The following is an 18,578-nucleotide window of genomic DNA, read 5'->3' on the forward strand; positions in this document are numbered from 1 at the left end:
TGGTTCTTGTTTCTTGTCGAGGATTTTTTGTTTTAGACACTTGTAAGTCGTTTTTCTTTACTCATTGTTTACTACAAACGAACCTCCTCAAAGTTAATTTTGAGTTGTCCGACTTGTTCCAATGTCCATATTCTTTCCTAATACTGAAACCCATCCTTCCTCCATAGGCGTTGTAAAAGTGATACGCCTCATCCTCTGTGTTAAAAATCATGCCCACCTTAGGGTCATTCTGAAGATCTTCATCATCCACATTAGTCATCTTGAACTAGTATAAACAATATAACAAATAGTTAAATTGGAATAATTGGAAAAACAAAATTATAAAAAAGGCATCTAATTCTGCAACCATACACTCCACATAGGCATGTAATAATGGATGATACCAAAACTAACTAATTTATCTCACTTTGAATCATAAAAAATATTGAATAATAAACCAACAATATAAAACAAAATAAAGTTATTAGAATGGCAATTGAAAATTGTAGTATACATTTAGCCATAATCATGTTTGAACTACTCAAAATGCCACAGATGAAGGTACTATTAGGAGGGGATCTGGCTTTATCAAGAGAGTATTCAAAGGCCAAACATTCTCTGTGCCTAACACAATTTCAGCTTATGTATTCAAAGGTACTAACAAAAGAGACTATTCAAAGGTACTAACACACTTTCAGCTTATGTAGAGACTTTCTTGGAGAATTACACGTTAGGGAGGCCCATTAGGTTCTCCTACAAACAGCTCAAGAGATACACCACCAACTTCTCTCACAAGCTTGGTCAAGGCAGCTATGGTTCGGTCTTCAAAGGAGAACTCCCCAGTGGTGTATTTATTGCTGTTAAGCTTCTCAATGACACCGATGATCATCAAAGTGATCAAGCCCGCCAATTCCTCAATGAGGGTAAAATCATTGGGCAAATCCATGATAACCATCTGGTCCGACTTCTGGGCTAGTGCTTTGAACATTCTAGGCAGGTTCTTGTTTATGAATTCATGGAGAATGGGACTTGTTAAGAAAACAATGCCCACAATTTTCATCACGAGCAATGTTTTATAAAAGTGATACAGAGAAGCAAAGATGTTTCGTGGAATGAGGAATGCAGAAGCTTATAGAGGATTAAATTAAACCTTTAAAAAACCCTTAAGAAATAGATAAAGATAGGACGTGAATTGAGAATGGCTTGCACATGATATATAATTGAAGAAGATATAGGTGGTTACAAAGTGGGCTAAATGAACAAAATTACTTGTTAGGGTTTGGGTTTAGGACGAAAATGAAATAGAGTTTGAGAAATAAAGAGAGAGTTTCGTTGGATTACTAAGAATGCAGACCGTCAATCTTCGTCTTCGTTCTTCTTCCACTTCCCCTTTACCAAGAACAAATCTCGAGTTAGGGTTTTCTGTTTAGAACAAAAATGAGAGAGAGAGAGAGAGAGAGAGAGTCACCATCATTTCGTCGGAATACCTGGTTCTAGCGGTGGTGAGCCTCGTTGGAATCCAGTGAACAAAGAGGAGTAATGGTGGTGAGGTGCTAAGATCAGGGAGAGCTGCTGTGAGGTTGAGGGTTCGCAGGGTTGGAGGTTAGAAGCATCATCTGATTCGGGTTAGTGTAAGAGTGGGAGTGACTCGACGAATCTTAAGGGGTTTGGGGTTAAAATTGCTTTCTTATATTTCGGACCGTTGGATGTCAATTAGTCCACATGGCATCATCTAAAGGGGGTGCTGGAGGATCCAGCTCCCGCCACGGCTGGAGGAGAGCCGGATCCATTTGTAATATCACACGCCCATTGTTCGAGAACTCGTTTCGTTTCGGTATTTCGGGCTGACCGAATATTCGAAATTTCGATCGAAATATTGTATTTTTCTGGTATGTTTTGATAGGTCATTTCGGTGGGTTTTAGGCTAAGTTAAGGTCTGAAACTTCATGGAAACCCTATTTTAGGCTATATAAACACATTTAAATTTTCAAATTGCAAAAATAGTCACCCAAAATGGTGTTTTCGACACCGTGAAGTTGTAGATCGGCTTCCGGTGTCTAACATATATTTATTTCATCACAAACAAACATATTGATCATGCATTTCCCTAAAAAAAACTAATTTTGAGAATATGGTTTTACTTGGAATAGTGGAAAGGTTTCACAGATGTGCTAAGAAGTTTGAATCTTGTGTTCTCCAAGTGGTTCCGGCGTAGATGCGGCAAGGATTCAAATGAGAAGTGGAAGAATGGAGAAGAAATGAGCAAAAACCAAAAACCCAGAGCTGTTTTGAAGTCTCGTTTAACACCGAGACTGGTGAAATGTGGTCTTTTATATAAAGGGATTTGTGAAAAATACAAATTTTGGAAAAATGGAAAAATCTCGAGATATCACAAAATTTTGAGAATTTTGCTCGAGATATTGTATTTTTTCGATTCAAGTAGCATTTCGTATCCGAAATTTCCAAAATCTTGATCGAGATTTCGCGAGATTTTGAACTATGCACACGCCACTATCATCTTATTCCATGTTCACCCCTATTTTATCCTCAGCTGCATTACGTCTCTGTCCAGGTGAGATGAACTAACCTCCTTGCTCTTAAATACCCCGTTCTTCCTCTGTCCCACCACCACTTGATATACAAAAATCTGCAGTGAACCTTTCTCCCGTAATGTCCATGTCTCTCACAGTTCTTTGCTTTGGTGACTCATTCCAATGCCAGTTCTACTGTAGTTGAACATCTTTTGAGATCAGTTATTTCTTTTGGTGGCTCATTCCAATGCCCGTTCTACTGTAGTTGAACATCTTATGAGATAGTTTCAATCTCGAACACAGTTGGGAAAGGGGTTTTCAGGCGAAAGAGGACTCCAGGACCATTCAAGGGAGTTCGAATGAGAAAATGGGGTCGATGGGTGTCTGAGATACGTGTTCGAAATAGCCCAACTAGGATATGGATTAGGATCTTATGATGCTCCAGAAAAGGCAGCTAGAGCATATGATGCTGCACTATATTTGACCTTGGTGAAGCACTTGCCCTGCCCAACTTACCAGTTTTCAACTCTCTTTGGCCAGAATGCTTCTCTGAGGATCCAATCTTCCCGATGGATAAGTACTTAGAACCTTTTAGAGATGTAGAACAAAACTATAGAACAGTGTGCATAGGATGATAGGTATGCAGATATGTTACAGATGGTGCATACAGTATCAGTAATAATTTGCATGTAAATATGTAATGAATTTATGAAGAATTTCGAGTATAATAAAGTGTGTATACTTTAAGTCGGGGAGAAATGCATGGATCTTCTACATAGATGCTGATGAGTCTTGTAGAACGTGTACCCTGCCAATTGTGCTAAATAGGATAACAGAGTTAGCTATCAGTGTCAAGGGAACTCACTCAAACTGAAAGACACAGCTAAGTTTTAGAACCTGGTCATGCTGGTTGGACCATAACCTGTAATGCAGTTTAGTCATAAGCACTTGAAAACCCAGATGGACTTGGAGAATCCTTGACAGTCGAACCATTACAAATAGATGATCAAACTTTTCATCCTGGCTTGTGCATGGTAGCACCAACTATTAAATTTCATTTTTTAAAAAAACAAAAAAGATAAGATAAGATAAGATAACATTATTTACTTGAATAATCAGCATATGGGTTGGTCCCTTCTGGTTATGAAAACACCATTAGTGATACACAATATAAAACAAGGTTTGAGGACTTACCTTAATCAAATGGTGTTATTTATTAACAGTTTTTCAAGTTTTGTTTTTGAAGACTTTGCAAGCCATCATTGTCAAGAATTCTAAAATTCTAAATCTACTGGGGGTGGAGTAATGTGGCTACCAGAAAGAATCAAGGGAACATCTGTGATCTTTGATTAGAAATTGGTGGAGGAACTATGTGCAAGCTTCCTTAAAAGGTTCATATTAACAAACCAATGAGGAAGGTTTGCATTAATTGTTCTCTTTTTTTCTTTTTTTTTTTGTAGGTTCCTAGTTCATGAGAAACAATCACATTACAGGGCCAGCTAGGAATTTCACATGGTTCTTTAAGTTTGGTTTGTGCTTTCATTTTCTCAAGCACAGAAACAACTGAGAATCATGTTACATGCTCTTTTAGACACAATTAGGGCATCAGCCATCAGGTAGCCCTTTACCACTATTCATAGGCTGGCATTTGGCATAGGTTTTCACTACTTATTTATTTCTCTTCTTTTCAATTTCCATTTTATAAAATGAGATGCATAAGATGTGAGACCCCATTTCCCTAATGTGGTAGAACTCCAGTCCATTTCTAATGCTTTGTTTTAACCTTTGAAAAGTCGTAGCCGGCCATACCTTCAATGGCTTCCAACCTCACCTTTTCTACTTGCTATTCCAAACTATTCTTCTTCGTCGTCCTTGTCATTCATTCTCTCTTCAATTTCGTCTGACCTGCCCTAGTAAAATCAAGTAGCAATAGAGGAGCTGCTATGTATAGTTTATCACAGTACTAAAGAGAGATCTTGTTTATTTTTTTGGAGTTTTAACTGATAATGAACCATCAGATCTACCTGGTGGAGACTGTTTGCTTGGAATCCGCAGCTTGGAATTCGCAGCTCCGCTAGAGAATCTCGCAATAGTTTCTTTTTAAAATGAAAGTTGAGGATGAAAAAACTGGTTTAAAGCTGTTTTCATTTTGGTCTATTATTTAATTTTTTTCTTCAAATGAGTATCAAACAACATATTTTACAACCAGAAGCTATTTCCCATCTCTTTCTTGAAATGAAAAGATATACCAAACATTGATTTAATGCTCAAGACGCGCAACTTTGCAGACTGCAGCAGGGATTGTGGGGAGCACAAGAGCAGGGATGGAAGCAGTTAACAGTGTGTACAGCCTCCCAACAAACGACAGATTGGTTGCTCCAAGGAACTTGCAAAGGGTAGCCATTGGAGAATTTTGGATTACTATTTAATATATCTTGTGTTCTGAAAACTTTTAGTCATTTGCGTGTTAAGTGCAAATGTAGTGTGGTAGGCCCATTTCTGCTTAAAATGTAGGGGGGGTTGCATTGACTTAGGTTGTGTTTGGTATGCATTCTTGTGATGTATTCTAGGTTGATTTTGCATTTTCAGATAGCAAAAATAGTTGTTTTTATCGTCTGACAATGCAAAATCTACCTAGAGTACACAGCCTTAATGTAATTCAAATTCTTACCATAGATGATAAAATGATTAGTGCGTTATAAAACCATTGAACTTTGCAGCCTTTGCATCTGAGATCTAGAATTATTATTACCCCAATGCCAATATAATGATCCCATGATGCCAACCTTCTAAACAGTTTTCATGGATCATACAAAGAGGGTCAAATTTTTATTCAATTTAAAATGGCTGTATAAGCAATGTGAGAGCATTAATTGATAATCATTAAATCTCACTTTCTAGTTGTGTCTCTTTAAAAACTGCAATGCAATTTGGCTAGTGCCACAAAATTTTTTCCTGTTTTTTTACTTAAAATGTATGTTGAAAAAGAAACTCAAGTCTCAACATCAATATAAATTGTGCCTAAAACAAATTATTTAGGACCACCCACAAGTAAATTATTCAGGGTGTGGATGGATTTTTGAAATTAGGTCTCGAGAAACTTGGAGAGCAAAAGATTATGGAATAGGTTGGGCACATTGCATGCCCACATACCGCAAGCTAACTTCCATTGTGTCTATCGCTCTCTTCTCCTCTTCAAAATGATCCCATGCCCCTCTTGTATAATGTTCCATATTGAGCCTCTATTGGTGCCGCCCACATGCCTGCTGGCTTACCGCATGCAGGCCATATGCCTATCCCTCTCCCTAATGTTATGATCTTCAATTCTCTCCTGAAATTGCATATCCAAAATTTCAGCTTGCTTCTTCAATAATTTGAAGTTTTTGCATTCATTTGTGTGGCTTAGCCATGTTCTCTTCATGTATGAGCTCGGGGACCTCATAACCAGAATGTTTCATAATCTACTGCATCAAGTTTTCCTTTTTTCAACTGGTAAAAATTTAACAAATAATGTAGTATCAAAAATGAAATTGAGCAAGAAATAAATGTGAAAGTACTCACAAAACCACTTCTTTTTTTCTCATGTACTGATGAGTAAATGAGTACTATGTTTAACATATTAGTTTTTTGTTGCTTCATCTCTTGGAAAACCAATTATTTGTTTCCCACTGCCATTTCATCACACCATCAAGGAGGCACAACATGAAATTTTGAAGGACAGTCGGGTGATACTTGAAGTGGGCGTTGGTGATCTCGATAGTATGTGTTGTCAAACTTGTGTATTGCTCATTATACTAGGGTAAGATTTGGGTTGTAGCCCAAGCTACCATTTGCACCGTCGATGTAGGTACGTTGCCAAACCATGTAGACCTTGTCTTGTGCTTTACATTTTTTCTTGCTTCAAGGATATATGAATGCTTTGAATGCGGGTGGAATGCTTGTGAACACTTGGTAGACCTGGCCACATGATCGTGAATGCGTGAGGTTGCAAGGTATGTGTTTGTTTGTGAATGTGTTGTGGTTCAATGCTTGAGCATCTGTGACACCAACGAGTGAGTGGGAAGAAACGAACGAGTTGAGATGGTTTTAAGAGATTTTGTTGTGGTTCTGTGCTTGAGCATCTAGGGTTTTTGTCGAGTTTCAATGAGATTCTATCGATTTTGCTTAAGGTCAGTCGACATTGACTAACCGTCGACCAAGGGTCAGTCAACATCGATTGAACCCCAGTGATTGTTGACCCATGAGCACGCGGGGTTGACAATTGTTCAAATGCCTATAAGCAATTCGACTCCTCTACTTCTGTTTGCCCCTATTGACGTGTGTGCCCCACATACAAGCAAGGCGGATGTACCGCCTTACCCCTACCCGTGCGCCTTGCCCGAGAGGGGATAAGGCGGTACTTTCCGCTGCGCTAGTGTATGGGGGCGCACGATAGTATCGGGCAGGCGGAAGTAGAGGAGTCGAATCCTGCCTATTAGAGTGTCTTTGGCCCTTCATTTTCGATTTCCAACTCTTGAAGTCTCTGTTCCTCCTCTTGGCTATTTCACCAACCGTTAGCATTGGCCAAAACTACATTTTGGCTCTGTACAACCTTAGAAAACGTTTTTTTTTTGGTAAATAGGATATTATTAGCTATTAATTAAACAAGGCAAAGAGAGGGAAATATAGTCATAATACAACAACATAGCCGAAATAAGGGAGGGGATGCGAATCTTATCCCCTCCAATTCCCTACCCCCTCCAATTCCTCATATGGGGGCAGAAATAACCACTTTACCTCCCGACCGAAAACATTGCACAAGGTGGGAATAAGTGGGATCCACTCCCCCTATTAGAGGAATTGAAGGTGCCTACGAATTAGAGGTGATAATTATTTAGGGAGACGCTAACGCATTAGCTTCTAGTCAAGATCTTGACAATGATGTCTATTGTTATGATCTTTGAGAAGATAAATGACAAGATATCGATCCACTGAGTTAGATGAGGTGATTTGGAACTGTTCAAACAAAGTTCTCCTCAGTGATGAAGTCACATTTGGATTGTAGTGGGTAATAGATTTATTGATATTAATTTGCAGTTTTCTTGCTTCTGAAGTAGTGTCTCTATCAGAAAGGAAAAGATGGTCGGCGAAAGCCAGATGTGAGATGGCTTCTCTATATAAAGATTATTCTTGTGGTGGTAGGCCTCTTGACGGAGAAAAAAATTCCAAAGAAGAGCCCCTGAGAAGGATGGCAAACTCTAGAGTCTCTACGTAGAACATAACCCAATAAACCCGTTGGGATGGAAACTGAAGACATTTAAGAAATTTTCCCAAAACCTCAAGTTTATAGGGATTTAGGCCTGATTTGGTATGATTTCTATTTCAATGTTGGATTGATTTCTTGAAATAGTCAACAAATAAATTTTTGGTCAAAAAATTGAAATTGTTTTGGTTGTATCAATATGAAATAAAATAAATCCATTTGCGAATAGTTCAAAATCTGAGAATAGATTATCTATATTTATTTGGGAAGGATGGTGGTAGTGAAGGGGTAGTGGTGGCGGTGGTGGTGGCAATGGCAATGGTGGTGGTGATGGTGGTGGCGGTAGAGGTGGTGGTGGCAGTAGCGGTGGCAGTGGTAGTAGAGGTGGCAGCGGCAGTGGTGGTGATGGCAGGGTAGTGGTGGTGGTGGTGGTAGCGGAATAGTAGTGGTGGTGGTGGTAGCGGGGTAGTAGTGGTGATAGTGGTGGTGGTGGCGGTGACAATGGTGGGAGTGGGGTGGTGGTGGTGCGACCATTAGGAGAAGAAGGGTGGTGTTTTATTTTTAACATGAAATTACTACTTTGCCCATGAAATTAACCATGTGCTCATTTAAGAGCAAGAGTGCTAAATCAAATGAAATAGAAATTCTGAAACAGCTCCTCCGCTATTTTAGAATTTCTATTTAACTTGATTTCTATTTCACTAAAATAAGATGCAAAAATCAAACCAAACAATTTCAGAAATAGAATCACCCCCTGAAATTGAAATAGAAATCATACCAAATCAGGCCTAGTCTGTGATCCCCTTTACTTTTAAAAAACAAGAAGAGGAAATCCCTACATGTTGATGCCTCTATGTGCACTCTAATTGACCACTACGTTGGTGCAGGAGTTACACAACCATACAATAACCTATTGACAATACCACGACGTAGTGGGGCTAGGGGTGTCAATTCCAGGCCTGGCCCCGCCCATTTACTAAACGTTTAGTAATCGGGCTGTCCCGATGTGGGATCCTGGCCCGTCGGGTGCACGACCGGCCTGCCCGGTTACAGCCCGACTCTTTAACTTGTAACCTTCCCCTCCCTTTCCCTCTTTCAGTCTCCTATGTGTGGCTGTGTCAATAAATATTTACCTGTGTACGAAAAATTAAGAGGAAATTATATGGAATTTACCAAATTGTAGATACTTTACTTGAAATGTTAAAATAAGAAATTATAGTTCGAAGTATTAAAAAAGGCATCCAAGTCTGGAGGCGAACAAAAGTGATTGAAAATGGTCGTCAATTGTCAGGATTTTGAAGATTAGAACCTTACGAGTGGAGTCACGGATCCCAGATTTAGAAAACATCGAGCGTCACACTACTCGAAAGGTCCATTTAACGTTCGACTATATTACTCAAGGGAAAAAGATCTCAGTCTGGGAGTGTGGCCTACGCCAGCACTCCCATGAGTCTATCTCTCTCCTCCCCATGTGAAAAGACACCTCTACCATCTTGCTTTAAGGAGGAGAGATAGACTCATGGGAGTGCTGGCATAGGCCACACTCCCGTACAAAAAACTACTTCCCATTACTCAATTATAGCCCTAGCCCAACCGAACCAGCCCAATTATATAAACTGGAGCAGCTTTAAGCACCATGAGGTTCGACTAGGTCCGACCGAGCCCGACCGGTTGACACCACATATCATTGTAACTTCACTGGAGTAAAAAACACGAGAACAAAAGAAAAACCCGTGGGTTTCATCCGGTCCCTCACATTGGTTTCTTCTCGCCTTAGACCAGAGAAAAAAAGTGAAGCGAAGGGCTAGGAAGGTTCTGCAATGGCGGAAAACAAACAAATCCCTCCACAGTTCAACCTAGATGCCAAATGGGATTCGTGCCTTGATCTCACGCTTCGTCGGGTAGTTTACTCGTCCTTGGCTGGTGCTCTGAGCGGTCTCCTTCTCTTCAGTGAGTTTAATCACACTTTCTGTTTCATCGTTAACGTTAAGCTATTCCTTTTGTTACAATAATGCATTCAAGTATTCTGTCTTTTCAAAAATTTTAATCAATTACATTCTGACTGCTTCTTATGGATTCATGCGTGTTGCGAAAGCTGAAATTCTAAGCGGTGTTTTCCCTTCTTGGGTCCGTGAAACGTGAAATGTTGCGTTTGTGTTCGCACTGGGAAAATTATGATCTCTGTTCCGCCCCCCCCCCCCCTTAAATTGTTGAAAAATTTGGCTACTTTGGCAACTGGTTCGGCAACTGGAAGCCAGGGAAAGTGATTGGGAATTGAAAATATCAATCTAAATATTATAATTCCATTTTAAGGAGGTAAGTCTCACAAGGTGCCATCGCTATATCAAATAAGGTTCTTATTATTGTATTCTCTTTGTAAGAAGAGGGATATCGCATGGGAACAGGGCAATCAAGGCTGATTGCATCCTTGCAGTGAGAACAAACATTAAAAGGGAGTAAAATAAATTTCTGAGGCTTCCCAATTAATGAATATTTTTCCCCTTAGTTTAGTACCTAAACTTCTTATAATCTGGCAATCTATGGATTTAAACAAAAAATTAATAGGTAGGAGCGCATTCTTTTTGTTTTGGAGAAAAACAGATTGCCAGTTAAGGCTGATGGCATCCTTACTGTGGGAACTCTTTCTCATGCATCCAAAATGCAAGCAACTCCTCCGATGCAGCTTTGAATGATGTGTTATAATTATCCTCTCTTAAAATTTGCTGTATTGGAGTTTGAAATTCTGAATTGTTTTCCCATGGCTCAAAGACCACTTTCTATTTTATAAATGAGGTAAATCCCTTCATTTAGGGTGTACCCCAGAGCAACTTGTTACCATTACCCATGAGACGTTGTACTCTCCTTTTGTGTCCCCTCCCCCCTCCATCTGGTTACTTGGATTTGTAGGCTTCATGGGTTGACTCTCATACTCTCATTAAAATGGATCACTGTTTACAGACGTTTTTGGTTGTGAAACATAAGATACGATAGGTAGTACAATTCACCATTAAACTTGTATTCTATCCATGAAGAGCCATTCTTTGCTTCATTCATGATTCAGCCTTCCTTAAGTTCTGCTGAGGCTGGTCTGAGATCTGCTTGCAATTTATTATCGCAAAAGTTATGTAGCGATTGGAGTAAATCTTCTACTTCTCTCTTACAATCAATCTGACAGCTTTCATATTGGCCACGTGTGTGGCAAAATGCATTTAGGCAAGGCTAGTAACGTCATGTAGTTGAAGCGATGTTTTATTTATTAAATAACCGTTTCCCGCCAATTCAACTCTTGTCCTCTTTGCTCCTTAGAAGCATCTTGCCTTTTCCGGTTCCACCAACTCTCTTGCTTCTTTCACATGAAAGAAGGAATATTTTCTCTTCTTAGGAATTCATCTGACTTGTAGATGATAGATTAGACACTATTGATTTTAATAAAATTAATTGCAGCTTTGCCAGTGAAAGCCTGCGAAATCATATATAGGAAGTTGCTGGCTTCCATATTCTGGAAGTTAGCAGGTAGCTCAAGAAGAATCTACTGCCTAAAAGATGTAGTATAGTGTTGTATTGATACTTTAACCATTGGAATCTATTGTTTTATTCTTCTGTTGTAAATATTGTCATGATCATCTAATGACTTTATATGATATCTCAATAGGGAGTCCTGTGACACGATGGGCATCTGTAGCGCTTGGTGCTGGTGTGGGTATTGGTTCGGCATACACCGAGTGTTCTTACATATTTGATGCGCCTCCCCCAAAGTTCACTTCTCCAAAACATTCACAATCTTCTGCTTCTCAGGTATTCATGGATTTTGCTGCTCCATATTCTTAACAAAATGGACATTTTTTTTCCCCTTTCTGACATATCTACATTTGCTTGATATCTTCTGTTACATCCTAGGAAGTTTGTAGTCTCCATCGAAAACTTACTTTAAATGCTTCTATGGGCACTACAAGTTAGTTACCTGTTTTAGGTTGGATTTTTGAACATCTTGTAATTGAGAGAATACACAATGTTAAGATGTAAAATTTCCATTTCCCAACTTCTTTAACTATTGTTGTTAATTTGCTTTGTAATGTAGCAAAACTTCTGTAAAATTTGGTCTATTGGCCATACTGGCCAATTCTGGCAGTATTTTGTCCTTCCCACCATCACCCCCACATAAATAACAGATTTCACTAAAAGCAAAAGATAGAGTATAACAGCAGAGAGAGACCAGAAACCCCTAAAACTTAAATCAAGCAACTAATTATAGCAATAAAACTAAAAGGCCTAACAAACATCAAAGATGAACATCAACCCCTCAGGGCCTCAACTATTCTATGCCTCATCACACCTTGTCTAGCAATGTCATTAGCTAGGGAATTAGCCAATCTCGCTCTCCAGTGGAGGGAAAGAAATGGAGGACACCACAGTTATCACGTCGTCACGGGGATCCAAGTCGGTGGAGGGGTGTCTAATCGATATATCGACAAGTCGCCCGCCATGGCGATCATGTCGACCATGTTTTATTTTTTATTTTCTTTATTTTTAATGTCATTTAGTATGCTATAATATACTCTATAACATCAAAAATCAACATGAAAGTGTTGAAATTGTTGCTTTACCAAACAAAAAAATATTGCTCTCTCCCTCTCTGTCTCTCTATCTCTCTCTCTCTCTCTCTCTCTGCGTGTGTGTGTGTGTGTGTGAGTGGTGGACTACTGGCTGTAATAATCCCTCCGCCCCCCCCCCCCCCATCTCTGTCTCTCGACTCTCTCCCTGTCTCTGTGTGTGTCTGTGGCTGTGTGCAAGGCAAGAAGAAGAAAAAAGAAAAAAAACGAGAGGTCTGTGACTCTGTGCAAGCCTGCAACTGCAAGGCAAGAAGAAGGAAAAAGAAAACCCCCCCTCTCTGTGACTGTGCAAGCCTGCAACTGCAAGGCAAGAAGAAGAAAAAAAGAAAAAAAGAAAAAAACGAGAGGTCTGTGACTGTATGCAAGCCTGCAACTTCAAGGCAAGAAGAAAAAGTTAAGAAGACGAAGAAGTGAGAAGAAGAACTGAAGGAGAGAGTTGCTGGAAGTAAAGAAGACGAAGAAGTGAGAAGAACTTAAGAAGAAGAAGAACTGAAGACTGAAGAGGAAGAACTGAACTGAAGGAGAGAGTTGCCGGAAGACTGGGAGGAAAAGAAGAAGAAGAACCAAATAAAAAATAAATAAATTACTGCTTGAAGAGGTTGCTGGAGGGGTTCGAAGAAGTGAAGAACTCTCTCCTAAAGGCCGAGAGTTGCCGGAACTGCGTCTCTCTGTCTCACGAACTCTCCTCTCTCCTGAAGGCCGAGAGTTGCCGGAACTGAAGGCTACGAGCTCTCTCCTCTTTCTCTCACTCTCTCTTTGCGATTTCTATTTCTCCCAATTAGTGTTTCAAAATTAGGGTATAGTATATTGTTTAATGTTTTTAATTTTTTTATGTTAATGTGCATTCAAGTTACACCTCCAATACACATTAAGGAAAAAGCATTTAAGCTCTTAAATGGTTTAAAAAAAATAAAATTTTAAAAACCTAAGTTTTATACACTGAAACACAAATATCGACCGATATGGCTATATATCATGGTATGGCATCCATGGCAGCGCCATGGAGGCCATATCGGTCGATATTTGTACCTCAACCATATCGACGGTCGATATGCACACTTCTCCAGCGCCTGACAACTATGGAGGACAACAAATGATTTGGCAAACAATATGAGAATATTTCAATGGGCAGTATCCATCGTTTCTAAACCGACCAATTACAATAGCTGAATCATCTTCTAGCATGATGTTATTGAAACTTTCTTTTGAAGCAATCTTCAACTTATCCTCAGTGAAAGTAATTCAGCCCTGACAGAGTCACCTTCACTTATAGGTAGGGATGTCAATGGGATGGGTTAAAGTTGGTATCCGGCGCCGCCTTGTTGGGTTGGTATGGTATGGCTATTTTCAGGTTAGGGTTGGGTATGGTAATTGAAAATGCCAGGGTAAGTGCCCCATCTTACCTCAACCCGTGGGTAGCCATCCTAATTACCTTGTAAAATTAGGGAGCATCATGCATGTTTTGTGGAGCGGGGTGAGTACTAGTTTTGCAATAGTCCAGGTGGGATGGATACCCTAATTGAACCCACCTGGTTTCTCTTCTTACTAATAGATCCCAAATATACATGAAGACAACAACAACAGCCAAACCTTATCCCAACTTAATGGGGTCAGTTACATGGATCCTAAAAGAGACAATATAATAATAAAAAGGAAGTAAAGAAAATGGATGACGATAGAATAAAAATAAAGAAGTAGAAAAAATGGGGGGGGGGATTCTGGATCCCAAATATACATGAAGAATAGCACCTAAACTATATCTTATGACCATGCCTACTCCTGATGGGCCTGGTGGTGGGGTTTCTGGTCAACTAAGGGATTAAGATTTAGAAACCTCAAATAAACCAGAATTGCAGGGATTAGGAACTATTCAGAACTGAAGAAATTTAATAACCCAGAGAATATTATTCAGATGAACCAGCAAAGTTTCATAACAATCCAACAGTCTGATTTAAAGACACTGGAGAATCCTATTGGCATAAAGAAACTCAAAACCAAAAAAAAAAGCAGAATCAATAATAGGGAATTAAGTGCAGGGATTGAAAATTAAATCCAGGTTGCAAGAAGAGAATTTGATGGAGGAATCAACACAATATTCAGCAGAAATTGAAATCAGAAAAGCAGAAACAGAAAATCAACTTGCAGAAGCAAGCAGTTTAAGATGTAGACTAGCAATAGGATTCTGAAATCTATTTAACGGATTATGTTTCTAAATCAGTATTTGAGACTTGAACAGAAACTTGAATTCAGAATGTTAAATGGAAGGTAAACAAGACAGAAGTTTATCCGACAGAATAGTATTTAGCAAAACAGATCGGAATAATAAAGTTTAAGAACTAGTAATTGCAGGATTGAAGTAAGTTTAGAACTGACCTGTTTTCAATTGAAGAAGAAAGATTAAGATTGAACAGAAGAAAAGAGAGAGGTAAGTAACCAGGAATCCACCTGTTTGAGATCTGGAATCCTCCAGAACCCTTCCTGAGTCCGCAACAAAGAAACAACCACTGAATCTACAGCAGTCCACACCTGAATCAACAGATGTCACCCTGAATCAACATACCACAGTTGCAGCCAAAGCTTTTCTTCATTCATAAATCATGGTTAGGCTGTTAAGCCTTCACAATTATTTATAAAACTAAAAGGACCAAACCCAAACAAACTAAAAGACCTACCATCAACCAGCGGTCTTGGGAGTGTCATAATCTGACCAACAACCTTAATTAATAGAGAAACAAAACCCCTTACAAAAAAGGAAACTTCCTCCAATTGATGACTGATCTGGAGGTGTCCTAAACTGATTCAACATCTTTTGAAGAATAAAAAAAATAGGGCTGAAATGTAATATTCCTACACAGCCTTAACTAATTACAATGAAAAAAAATAAAGAAATAAGTTACTAAAACCATAGTTGTAACAGCGACAAGGCGACCCAAGGCGGTGGCCGGGTACCTATGTCGCTTAGGCGTGTCAAGTAAAGTGGGGGATTTGGGTGCAAAATACCTTATTTATTGTCCTTTAGTTTTAATCTTCTAAGAGGCTTTATGTGTAAAATTGAAAGTTTGTTTTCTTTATTTATAAAAGCACAGATTTATCTGTAAAATGAATAAATATAGCCTTTCATGTAAACACGTAACACCATTCCTCTGTTGCCCTTAGTCAAGTCCATCTGCCATCTCGCCTGAGCTACGACTCTGTGCCGCCGGAATCAAAAAGTGCCAAGTGTTGCCGGGAATCCCAGGTGCTGTCATTAGGGATGGTGCCCAGAGGCCAGAGCCCTATTGCTGCTGTGGTGTTATTTCCTATTCACTTGGAATATATCTGGGCTGGACAATCAGGGATCTGTGTGGTTCCAGATCTGTATTTTGTGTTCAATCAATGTACTGATCTATTAAAGTATCTCTAATATTAGGCAAGCTCTGCAATCTACTTCTTCCTTTGGATTATAAAATGCAATATAGGTTTGAGGTTCATTGAGACATATTGGGGTTATAAGCTGCTATTGGAGATTTGAAGCTCTACCAAATCCCAAAGTTTGGTTTCTAACTTATAAATTTTAACCCCTGAGGAGACAATGTTGATGTTGCTGCTTTTTTGAACCTATGAAAGCAAATCTGCTGCAGCTGGTTCTGTTTTATTGCCTGAACTCTTCTGATGCAGATAAAACACAGATGTGGGCTTATTTTAGTGGAAATAAGCCTTGGGTCGAGTCACACATAGGTTGGGCCTTTGGTCCAATAGGTTTTCTTTGTAATAGGCCACTTTAATGAGCCTAAAATATGGGGCTAGAGTTAGGGATATGGGATTTACTTTAGTAGTCAATCTAGTTAGAGTCTTTTTCTTTATTTTTAGTTATTATTAAGTTGTTTTTAATTAGGCTAGAATAGCTCTCTATGATTCCAGCCTTGTTTAAGTCGTTTTTTTTCTTCTTATTTTATGCGAAGATTTAGTCAGTTAAGACTACCTCCATAGCAAGCTATTGGCTGGGGGAGTTGTAGGCATAGTTTGACTCCGTTTTTGTGTCTTATATAAAATTAGTAAGGGTTACAGCCCTACACACAAATTTGCTGAATAGAAATTGGTTTTTGTCTTTCAGTTCTGTGAGATTCAGAGCTCTTCTGCTGTGGAAATTCAGTAGCAACATTGTGGTGATTCCAAGCTGGGGTTTGGTGGGATGCCAACCTAGAGGATCAAGTGGGATTCCTGATTCATATCCCTCTCATCTTCTTCTTCTTCTATCTTTTTTTTTTTTTTCTTTTCAATTGTTTCAAGCAAGTACGAAACTTCTTGTATTATGCGCATCACTTTCTATTTCAGTTTCTAATTTGCATGTCTTAATCCATTGCTGTTCTATTTTCCTGGTTGTTTCTTCTATTCTCGAGTCTGAATATCTGTTCCGAGTTCTAGTGTTGTTTCTGATTCAAGTTTCTTTTTTTGATCAATTACTGAAGGGTCCTACTTCAAGTCTGCTTCCTTAATTTCTGAAGTTTACTTTGTGGTTTCTGTTACTTGTTTATGCTTAAGTTCCTGAAATTCTAGTTTATTTAATCCTTAAAATAGTTTTGTTCCAGTTCCCTTATCTCCTGGTATCGATTTCTGGTTCTGGAATTCTGTCCAAGTATCCTACCCTTAGTAGGGTTATTCTATATCTCAGAATCAGACCAGATTCTGATCAGATTTTACAGAGTTGTTTATTTGTCCAGTACTAGCCTTCGACCAGACTTTGGTGCTGTTCAGACTTGTCGTAATTCTGTTCTTAGTTTTCACTTATTACTGGTCATTCCTTAATAGATTCTAGTTTTCAGTTAGTTTTCTATACCCTATCCATTAGGTGGTTAGATTTCCATTATCTTCTCTGTGATGCACTTAGTTGTTGGATGATGCTCTAATTCTGTGTTATTTTCTGTAGGCTATTACACTCTCTTTGTGATTTATGTACATTGTGCATACTGGCAAGCTATCAAGTCCAAGACAAGATTGTTGTTTTCAGAGTTGTAATTTAGCTGGAGTTCAATATTCTATATTAATCCTTGTACTGGAGGGTGGGCCTTGGTGCAATGGTAAGGTTGCTCCATTGTGACCAAGTGGTCACGGGTTTGAGTCTGGAAACAGCCTCTCTGCGAATGCAGGGGTAAGGCTGCGTACATTATGGCCCTCCCCAGACCCTGCAGTGGCAGGAGCCTCGTGCACTGGGGTACGCCCTTTTTTTACTAAAATTGACAGGATAAATTGGATATCTTTCTATTCCTTTGAGAATGCTTCTTTATTCGAAGTTTGATATTTTCAGCCCTTCTAGGTGTGTTCTAGAAACCCTATTGGTGTGATATTGGTAGGTTTCACCCATTGTCTTCTCTTTGGTTCAATTTTATTCTGTTTTATTTGCTGATTTACACTATCGTTTTGGCCTATAAAATTCCCTAAGGCCCCGTTTGTTTGAATGGAGTTTGGTGGGGTGGGATAGTTGTATGAACTTTCCCACCCCAGGAGATTTTTGGTCGTTTGTTTGTAAGGGGTGAGAAATTGGCTCGACAGCTTTTTGGTGGTCAAATTTTATTGCTGGCCTATGTGGTTGACGGTTTCTCCCACCCCACCCCTTTGAAATGTCCCGCAAAATCGGTGGGACTTTGTAAAAAATCCAGGGAAAATGGTTGAAGCATCTCAAAATCATCCGCTAAAGCACCAACACCTCTGCACCCATCACAACCAGTGCCCCTGTCCGAACCTCCGCCGTCTCTGCATTCGTCCCCATCTAAAACTAAGCTCTCTTCAATCGAGCACTCAAAATATTGAAATCATCAAAAAAACTGTAATATCCTGAAGATTCCATTCCTTCTCCCTTAGCTGCGATCAATTTCTTGTTCCTACTTAAGGGTTGCCATGGGAGAAACATATCAGTAGGAAAATCAAAGCTTTGCCATACGATCTTACCTTGTGAGTGTATAAGGTTCCCATTGTTAAGGAGCTCGGCCTTTTGTGCATCAGTTGTATTGTTGATGGACTAAATAGTTGAGCCATCAAGGTCGCTTAGGACCATGCTTCCATCTGTCCGCAGCGAAATTTTCGATTTCATTCTCCGGCTTGTCTCGATTAACCATTTATTTCTTGAGTTTGTGTTATCAGTTGTGTTGTCAACATTCTCAAGTTCGAGGAGAGATCCGATGAAGAGACCGATAAGGATGGGAAACCAGAAGCGGTGAATCAAGAATCACTGGAGATTTC

The 18,578-nt window shown here is 39.3% G+C and overlaps 1 protein-coding gene across 2 annotated transcripts in view; it reads left to right on the top strand.

Annotated features, from left to right (window-relative positions):
• Nucleotides 1–9,507: 9,507 nt before the first annotated feature.
• The window catches only part of LOC122657431 (MICOS complex subunit Mic10-like), a 28,177-nt gene continuing 19,106 nt past the window's right edge, over nt 9,508–18,578 (top strand). For both annotated transcript variants that reach the window (XM_043852128.1, XM_043852129.1), the window contains exons 1-2: nt 9,508–9,702; nt 11,405–11,547. In XM_043852128.1, the coding sequence (XP_043708063.1) occupies nt 9,573–9,702; nt 11,405–11,547 (273 nt within the window). In that variant the 5' untranslated portion in view covers nt 9,508–9,572. The remainder of the gene's footprint in view (nt 9,703–11,404; nt 11,548–18,578) is intronic.

Source organism: Telopea speciosissima, chromosome 4 (genome assembly GCF_018873765.1).
Source record: "Telopea speciosissima isolate NSW1024214 ecotype Mountain lineage chromosome 4, Tspe_v1, whole genome shotgun sequence".
Taxonomy (NCBI): domain Eukaryota; kingdom Viridiplantae; phylum Streptophyta; class Magnoliopsida; order Proteales; family Proteaceae; genus Telopea; species Telopea speciosissima.